The 9,994-nt window shown below is 45.9% G+C and overlaps 1 protein-coding gene across 1 annotated transcript in view; it reads right to left on the reverse strand.

The window, feature by feature from the left end:
- The window catches only part of INSIG2 (insulin induced gene 2), a 52,351-nt gene extending 42,757 nt beyond the window's left edge, over positions 1-9,594 (reverse strand). The window contains exon 1 of the mRNA XM_029605341.1: positions 9,033-9,594. Coding sequence (XP_029461201.1) covers positions 9,033-9,279 — 247 coding nt within the window. The 5' untranslated portion in view covers positions 9,280-9,594. The remainder of the gene's footprint in view (positions 1-9,032) is intronic.
- Between the last annotated feature and the right edge of the window lie 400 nt (positions 9,595-9,994).

Consider the following 9,994-nt stretch of genomic DNA (forward strand, 5'->3'; position numbering starts at 1 on the left):
CTCCACCTTCAAATGACGACGAGAACTTTTGCAGTTAAAGTTATTTTTTGCTACGATTCAGGACTCTGCGAGCGTGAAGGGAATATTTCTCCTCCTTGACCGCAGAGCTACAGGCCGCCAGCAGAAGCAATCTCAAGGTGAGAAAGAGTGGCTGGGCGCTAAGCACCCAAAAAAACGACCTCCGAAGTACAACGTCAAGGTTATTATTTTCTCTTTTCGAGTATATGTAATTATGGTTTGATGCTGTGCATCACCCTGGGGAGAATTTCAGCCTGGTGGCCCTTTTTTTTTTTTTTGCCTTGGCAAGGTTGAGACACTTCTTTTCAATATTCCGCCTAGTGATCAGAACAAGCCCAGTCCTCTGGGAAAATGGAATAAATCAGGTCAGAACGCGAAAATGGCGTTTCTGAAAGGGCGGACTACGGTTTGTTTCACCTCTTTCGCGCCCCCGTGCACCCTTCCAGAATGAGCCGGGGAAAGGCTTTCCCCCTTCTTGCGGGTCAGATTCAGTGGTTAACTGGCTCTTCCAGCAGTGCCCGTCTACTGATCTCCTGTCTCCGGAAACATCCGCAAGGGCACGCTTTTGACCGGAACGTTTCTGGGAGGGGAGTTATCTGACGTGTCCTGTCATCCGCGCTGGGTGACGGCGTGGCCACGTGCGTCATTTCTCTGCTTGGAAAACCTCAACGCTGGCCACACGGTGTCAGAAGGCAAGAAAGTGGTACGACGGGGTCTTCCTGTCCGGAAGGACACCAGATAACGTTTGTAGGGACAGAAAGTCATGTACATGGCGACTGATGCTAAAAGATCTTTGTTTTTTACCAAGAGACTTCATCATAGTGGAAGCTGACTGCTGTAAGAAACACTGTACAAGAATTAAATTTGGAGGGGATGGGATCAAAGTGCGCCTATAACCGAAGTTTGTTATAAAGGATTCTGCTGTAAAGAGGCCACTCCAATTCCTGTACTTGGTACCTGAGCATTTAGGCAGACCAGATGAAAGGAGACCTGTTTTCTCAGACTCCTCCAGCTGTCTCACAAATCCACTGGTAGCCTTTTCCCTTCGGTTTAAGGAAGAGAAGGGAGGTACCAAGTCATGAGCAGGCTAAACCTGTTCGGATCTTTAAGCTCTCAAGCAACGCCTGCCGGGATCTGTAGAGCTAGATTTTATCTTAGGAAAGTGAAAGGAAGACATTTCTAGGTACAGAGGGACAGATATTTATAAGCCAGATTGTCAGGGCCTGCCTCCTGCAGTTCTAGAGACTAAAAAAACAAAATCATTTGGAGCAAAAATGGTGATCCCTTTATTCCAGTGGCAAATGTTTTCAGATGTAATAGCGCCCTTCTTTTGGGCAGATCTACCGCAATAGCAATCATTAACCTTCATCAGATTGGGGTTTCTTGTAATGACTGCCAGGAAAACAGGAGTAGCCCTTCTCTTTTTTTTTTTTTGCAACGATGCCTCCAGCCTGGAAAGCCCTGGCATGGCTCACCGCAGGAGCACTGGGGTCAGCCTGCCGTCTGGCTCCTGGCTTTCCAAAGCCTTAATGCCCCCCACCCCCTTGATAAGGGTGGTAGTTATTAACCAGAGTAGCAGATCACGCTGTGCCTAGAGGAAGTTTCCTAAATCTTATTACTTTTGGAGAAAGAAATAGAAATACTCATTTGCTCTGACTCCTAACTAAATTATTTAAAGATGTTTGTCTCATTCCGCTGCTTCTCTGCTAGGATTCCCAGGTCAACGATGATGCAGTAAGATCATCCTGCTTTCTGAAAGCGCTCTCCTAAACCTCTGGGCTCTCCGCTGCTTTCTGAATACCTGAAACTCTTCTGCTTTTGTAATGGTGATAAGTCCTGCTGTTATTCATACATGCCCAAGTGTCCGTGGATACATGAAACAGTACGGAGGTTTCTTTGATCATGGGAGACGTGATTGAAGGCTGGCATAAAGCTGATCTGAATGAGAAGTTAGAGATTACAAGTAACAAGTTTGCAAATTCATTTCAGAGTTCTCTCAGTCTCCCGTTTTAAAGTTAAATGCTACAGCAATTGTTTTGCTGAATGTTGTCTCTTCAGTGATTGTTACATTTGATTACATCTGTTGATACCTCTATGCAGATTTAACTCCTGCATATTCACTCTGGATAGCCTGAACATCCGACTGGCTGTGGGGTCAGCAGGGCAATTCGAGGAAGTCCTGTTTGACAGACTTTGGCATTATTTACGATAAAGGAAGAGGCGCATTACAGGTGCTAAACCGAAGCATGGTACCCGAGGGGTGCACAATATAATGCTCATTTTTGAAACAGGCAGCAACAGATTCATTGACAAATTAAAGTGTCATGGGATAGAGTGGAGGAGTAGCCTAATGGATCAGAGCAGTGGGCTGTGAACCTGGGTTCAAATCCCACTGTCGCTCCTTGTGACCTTGAGCAAGTCCTTGCATCCTTCATTGCCTCAGATACAAACTTAGACTGTAGGCCCTTAGACCATACAATGTGTTGGTCCCCACACCCCACCCAAAGTTGGGATACATAGTAGATTATATATATACATACATACATACACACACAAAATGATATCCTAGATTCCTGGCCTGGTGTCAAAGTCTCTCATCAACTGTTGAACCATTTGCCAAATAGCAGGCAATCACACTGCCAGCCAGAAGCTCAAAATCCCAGTTTTGATTCTCTTCGGATTGCTGAAAGGAGCAATCAGATACACACAAAGCACAAAGAGAGGGAGATATCACATCACATTCAAACAGGCACCTCATAGTAATAGCAGCACAAATTCCTTCCACTATCAGACACACTGTGAACTAGAACAAAACCCCACAAAAGAGACACTCAAAATCTATACAGCAAACCTATCATAAAAGTAACATTAGTAACACAAAGAACTCAAACAAGCTGACCTGTAAATATTACACTGGGTCCCAGAATACCTATACAAACACCTACCGGGGAAACGAAACTAACCCGATTGCTACAGATCCCTACACAAACACTACACGATAGCAGAATCTCTCACCTTGGTCACACGTGCAGAGCAGAAACAGACCCTCACCAAAATACAGAGAAAAAAAGGATCACATGCAATATGCAAACAAAAAAACGAAATGGAAACCCCAAGAAGCCAGACTGTCTACAGTGTAACAATAGAAAAACAGAACCACTATTCCTCATAAAACAAACAATAAAAATCAAGAAACAAAGCATCAATTATAATAGTAAAACCATACTAATGAAAGAATATTTTAAAACTACTGACAAATAGAATATTTCTCTTCGTCCTGCCAGACCATGAACCTGTGGGATTCTCCCTCCCACCAGTAGATGGGGGCAGAGTGCGAAAGCTTCCTCTCTGTCGTCACTACCATAAAGGCTGGCCCAGCAGAGGGGAAGACCATAGTCTCTGCCTCCAGCAGCCCCGCTCCATTATTCCCCAGGTAGGGGGCTGGTTATCAGGAGTGGGTAAAATTACAAAAGGATCAGTAGATCCTGGACATAATATGCAAAGGGTATCATCCAGAATTAAGATTCCCCTTAGATTTCTTTGATTCCTCCCCATACAAGGCAAACAGGGGAGATGCGGTCATGCAGAGCATTAGGTTAGTTTAGAAGCAAGGCATTATCCTAGTACCACCAGGTCAGCAAGGCATGGGGTATACTCCATTTATTTCTTAGTACCAAAGAAGGACGGAAGCTTTCGGCCAGTGCTGGTCCGAAGTAAACATGGCCTTTGTAGTTCCCCATTTCCGCACGGAATCACTGGACACAGTACAGGTGGTCATAAGGACAGAGAAATTCCTGGCAGCCTTAGATCTGTCACAAGCATATTTTCATATTCCCATCAGGAGAGATTTCCAGCGATACTTACGCTTCGAGAAAGCCGGTCAGCATTACCAGTTCAGGGCACTTCCCTTTGGACTAACCACGGCACCAAAGGCCTTTATAAAAGTGGCAGCCTTCGTAAGGAAGGAAGGGGTCAAAGTGCACACTTACCTAGACAACTAGCTAATAAGAGCAGACTCCCTGCAGGAAAGCCGACAGGCTATAAAGAGAACGGTTCATGTCCTGGGGAAATTGGGCTGGATGGTGAACAGGGGCAAAGAGCCAATTTCAGCCATCTCAGACGCTAGTGTACTTAGGGGTACTTTTCAACACCAAGTTAGAGAGACTGTATCTAGCAGACAGAAGGATAGGGAGGTTGTAGGAGCAAGTTCAGGCCTTTTCCCAAGCCCCACTCCCATGTGTGCTGAGATATCTACAGGTCCTGGGCTCCAACGCAGCGGTAACTGGCCAAGGGAAACAGCGCACCTGCGTCCTCTTCAGGCACACCTATTGTACAACTGGTCGCCACAAAGTCAGCAATACAACAAAAAAGTCTGCCACTGATGTACCGAAGCAGGCAGAGTCTGCGGTGGTGGCTAAACTCAAACAACCTTTCTGGAGGAGCCGCTCTGGAATCCCCAGAGTGGACAATAGTAACCACAGATGTGAGTCATCGGGGCTGGGGAGCACACACTCAGGCCCAAACTGCTCAGAGGCCCTGGCCACACCAAACGGTTCTAAGTTCCACAATCGAATTATAGAGTTAAGAGCAATCAGGTTGGCCCTAGGCCATTTTTGATCCCAGTCAGGGACAATGCCCCAGCAGTGGCCTATGTGAACAAGCAGGAGGGCCCAAAGAGCACAGCCCTGGCGAGAGAGGCTCGCCTCATCATGGAGATAGAAGAGACATTTCTTGGATCTCTCAGCAGTGCACATAGCAAGAATGGTCAATTTGCAGGCGGATTTCCTCAGTTGACAGAAGCTAGACCCGGGGGAATGGGAGCTGTCAGAGGAGGCAGTCGTGCTCATAACGGGCACATGGGGCACCCCACAGTGGGATTTAATGGCAACAAAAAAAAAAAAAAAGGATTACCAAGGCCAGTTGGTTCTTCAGCTGAAGGAAAGACCAGGGTTGCAGGGAAGTGGACGCACTGTCCCAACCCTGGCTGGCAAATCAGATGTCACATGTTTCCTTCCGCCCGGCTGGGTCATCCGTGGTAAGCAGATCTCATTCAAAGGGACAACAGCACTCCTCAAGTAGGGGCCAACAGTAACGGCAAATTCGGGAAAATTCTCCCTTACGGGCCTGGCTATTGAAAGAGAAGGTTTAAAAGATGAGGGTAATCCCGTCCCTACTAAAGGTCAGAAAGAAGTCCACCTCCTTCATATATAATCGCATTGGGACAGTTTTCGAAGCCTGGGGTGAAAGAAGAGGATTGGCCCCGATGAAAGAAGGGATTGCTTCAATCCTGCAGTTTCTACAGGAAGGGCTAGACAAAGGGTTAACACGTTGGGGGTGCAAGTGGCAGCGATTGCGTGGTTTCAGAGGGCCACGTAGAGGAATGTCGGTGGCTGCTAACACGGTCGTGCTACGCTTTCTCAGGGGAGCAAAGCAGGCGAGACGTCCTCGGAAGGTCGTAGTACCGCCATGGCACCTGAACTTGGAACCGAAGGCGCTAGTCAGAGAGGTTTCATTGAAAGACCCAACACTAAATACAGTGATGTAAGTGGCCCTGTGTCTGGCCAGAAGGATCTTGGAGTTGCAAGCACTGTCCCGGAGGGATCCGTTCTTATCCATTTCAAGTGACAATCATACCGGCACCCACCTTACCGGAATTTCATTTCAATCAGCCCATTCCTCTTCCTGGATTTAGGAAGGAGGAATGCGTAGGGAAACGCAGAGATCTGAGCTTCATAGATGTTCGCAGGTGCCTCTTAAAGTGCCTGGAAGTGACCAATGACTTTAGGAAGTCAAACAGACTATTTATCTTGTTCACAGGACCCAGAAAAGGGCAGGCAGCGTTCAAAGCCTCAATCGTGAGATGGATTAAAGAGACAATAGCAAGATCTTATATAACCAGTGCTGGAAGGGCTAAGTGTGCATTCCACGAGAGCACAAGCAGCAACTGGGACAGAATACAGAGCAGTTACGCCTAGGGACATTTGCAGGGCAGCCACCTGGTCATCTGTCCACACTTTTCAAAACACTAAAGGATTACACTTGCAAGAAATGTAAGAGATGTATTTTAGTATTAGGGTCTTGGGAGCAGCGCTAGGGATCCCACCCAGGGCAAGTACAGCTTAGGTACATTCCACAGGTGACTGGTCTGGCAGGACAAAGAGGAAGGTTCAATTAGGTCTTACCTGCTAACTGACTTTCCTTGAAGCCTGACAGACCAGTCCAGATGCCGCCCATAAGAAAAGAACAAACAGGCATGTGAATGAAGGAACAGAGTTTGATAAGTAAGTTAAAACGTAAGGAACAAGGGAGCACAGCTGAATACGAAGGCAGGCTGTTCTCCACTTACCATTTTCTTTCGTTTTGTGGAATGTCCTGGATCCCTTATTGCCGAAAGTAGTGAACCAGATTCCTATAATACCAGGGAAAATGTCACACTGGGGGGACAAGACAAAGAATCAGGCCAGGTAATGAGCTGATAAGTCTCCTTAAATTTAAAAAAAAAAAAGGGGGGGGGGGATATAAGAAGACAAGCAACAAGTCATACTTTGGCAAAAGACTTCTGACTTCCACTCTGCTGGGCCAGCCTTTATGGTTGTGATGTCAGAAAGGAAGCTTTCGCGCTCTGCCCCCATCTGCTGGTGGGAGGGAGAATCTCACAGGTTATTGATCTATCAGGACTCGAGGAAAGCTAATTAGCAGGTAAGACCTAATTGAATCGCATCTATTAAAGTCTTATACATTTTTTTTTAATTTCCCAAGCACTAATAAAATATTTCAAACAGCAGACACATCAAATAATACCCAATAATTAAAACTAATAAGGACAAAAAATGCTCCTGCTGTCCATACCTGGGAACTCTTGTTTTCCAGTCACCCTGAGATTGATGAGGATTAGGGGGCTAGGGCAACATACAAACCCTATCCTCTCTCTCTCAAACACACTTGCTTGTTCATTCTCTCTCACACATACATACTTGTTCTCAAACACACCCGCACACTCTCATACACAGGTTCAACGACCCTCTCTCCTCTCACACACACAAGCTCTTACTTCCTCAGTTCTCACTATCTCTGTCTCTCTCTCTCTAACTGGCTCCCTCACACACACATACCTCCAGGCAGGCACCCATTTATTTTCACACACAGACAACCCCCCAGGCAGGCACCCATCTATTTTCAAAAACACACAACCCCAGGCAGGCAGCCATTCATTTTTCTCTCTCACACACACACACAACACACCCCCAGGCAGGCAGCCATTCATTCTCACACATACACAGACCGACCCCCAAACAGGCATGCATTTATTCTCACATACACTGACCCCCAAGCAGGCACCCATTCACACACATACAAACACTGAAAGCAGGCCCCTTCTTTGTTTTGCTGGCAGCCTCGGAGCCTCTCTCACCACCACCATATGGCTGTTGGAGAGGAGCCGATCACTCATTACTGCTACTGCCTCTTCTGTGCAGGCCCTGTGGGGCCTGCACAGAAGAAATTTGCCTGCACAGAAGAAATTTGCAGGGCTAGCACTTCCTCCATGCTGATCTCGTGCATCGCAAGATCACCATAGAGAACATACTATTCTCGCAAGTTTTAATACCACAGGGCCTGCACAGATGACAGGAAGGGTGTCGCCCTCAGCTCAGCCACCAGTGGGATAGTATCCACCAGCTGCTGCATGGGTTTCCCTATGTGGCCATCCCACCCCATGATATGCCACTGCACTTGGCTCCAGACAGTAGAGGCAGGCACTCTTCCCGGCCCATCCTTTCTTGGATCAGTCATGGCTCACCGCTATTGGCAATCCCCCTGGAAACTCGTTTGCTCCCCCTGACCTACAGTACCTTAATGCAATCTGCTTTGAAGTAACCAAAGGCAGAATATAAATCAATTAATTAATTAGTGGGTAATGGTTATTTACCATTTCAAATAATACATGACCTAAAGAACACCCCAAGAAGCTAATAGACAGCAAATTTAAAACAAACCAGATAAAGTATTTCTTCACAAGGTGCAAAATTAAACTACAGAGATTTTTGCCAGAGGATGTGGTGAAAGCAGTTAGTGCAGCTGTGTATTAAAAGAGATTAGTTAAGTCCTGGAAGAAAAGTCCAAAAACCTAATTTTTGTAGTATGAACTATTTCAGAGGCACATTAAAATATTCTGCCATGTTTAAAGCTAAAGACCAAAATGGCCTGTCTAGTCATAAGAAACATATGAAATGCTATACCGGGTCAAACCAAAGTGCAGTCTCAAACAGTGACCAATCCACGTCAGAAGTACCCAGTAGGATCCCTAAGAACAGAACCAGTCCTTCTTGCTCATAACCAGAGAGAAACTGTTTTCCAAATCTACATGGCTAATAATGGTTACTAAAAGATGGTTTATTTATTGTGATGTATCAACTGCTTTTTTGAAGAGATTCACGCAATTAGCATACAATAAGTTAGACTGACCATCTATACACAGAGGTACCAGAGAGATAAACCCAACTGTCTTACATTAGAATATTTATAATAATCAATAGATTCATTCTCTAAAAAGACCCATATACCCAACTAATGATTTTCATTTTAAAAAAGGACATGACTTATCAAGCATCTCCCAGAGAATGGGAAAGACCCTTTAATAAATTAAGTCCAGAATGTTCTAAATAATAAGAATCATGCCCCAACACAGAAAAGATATTACAGATTTCGCAAAACTTTGTCCGTTAGCCTCAGAGTCTCAAAAATAAAACGCTGACAGTGTAATACATAGCCTCCGTCTTAAGTATATTCAGCACTTAACAGACCATCTCAAACTTTGAGTCTCCAGCAAAAATGCCAGAAAATATCTAATACATTTTTAACATCGCCCGTTACATTAAAGCTATATATAGGAGCTTCCAACGTTTGAATAATGGTAATTTATTTTAGATACAATTCATTGCAGCCAACCGCAAGCTGCTGTTTTGTTTTTTTAAATAAACCTAGCCAAGTAGGGTGCCAGCTGCTTCGTGTCATACCTGAAGCGGTGCCACAGCAGGGTGGTACCCACCAGGCCGACGAGAATATGCTGGTGATCACGTCGGGAGGGAAGAGAGTCACGTTCCTCTGAACCTGAAGCAAGTTTAAGACCAGGGCGAGGAAGACCCCAATAAGGAACAGCAGCACTCCTCGGATGGCCAGGTTCATCCTTTGGCTGCCGGTCAGCGCGGAAAGGTTGGGCCTGAACGCCTTGGAATACGACGATGTCCGAGTGTCCTCTGCCATGCTGTCTGGGGGGAGAATGTCACCTCCCCCCGGGGAGATCGGGATCACGCCGCCCGCAGCAACTGCACCCGTTAGCAGTGTTGCCAGAATGGGCTACTTCACGCCCATTTGGGTTACTTTTTTCCCCGTTGTGCGAGAAAAATATTTTGGTGCGAGAAAAATATTTTGGTGCGAGTTGGGCTAGGCAACTAGGTAATTGAGTACTAGCAGCCCTCTATTTTGCTTGCGCCTTTTGTTCTTTGCCTCGGCCAGCCCAGCCAGCAGTCGCAGGGTGATGACCTCATCGGCAGCAGCCATTCACAGGCGACAGGAACTTTAGGATAGATGCAGAAGGCGATTGTTTCTGCAGAACACGGAACGAAGAGGAAGCTGCTTGCAGTCGCCGAATGATGACTTATCGGCAGTCGCCGCTTATATAATCAGGGGTGACCGGAACAGTAGGGTAGCTACAGGCGACTGTTGCTGCAGGACAGGGAAGGAAGAGGAAGGGGGTACGCACTTGTATAGAGGGACAGCGCCTGGGTAGGGAAGTAAAGGTAAGAAGCGAGATTAAGGGGAGAAAATTTTTATTTTTTGCCTGATTGAGGATTAGCTTCCTGGAAGTAGGGGAAAGAAGGAGAAGCTCTGGAGGTAATTACAACAATAAAATATGTGAATGAAAAATATTTCAGTAAGAACATTCAAAACCATTTTCGATATGCAAGTGAAATTAATA

This window comes from Rhinatrema bivittatum, chromosome 6 (assembly GCF_901001135.1).
Source record: "Rhinatrema bivittatum chromosome 6, aRhiBiv1.1, whole genome shotgun sequence".
In the NCBI taxonomy this organism is placed as follows: domain Eukaryota; kingdom Metazoa; phylum Chordata; class Amphibia; order Gymnophiona; family Rhinatrematidae; genus Rhinatrema; species Rhinatrema bivittatum.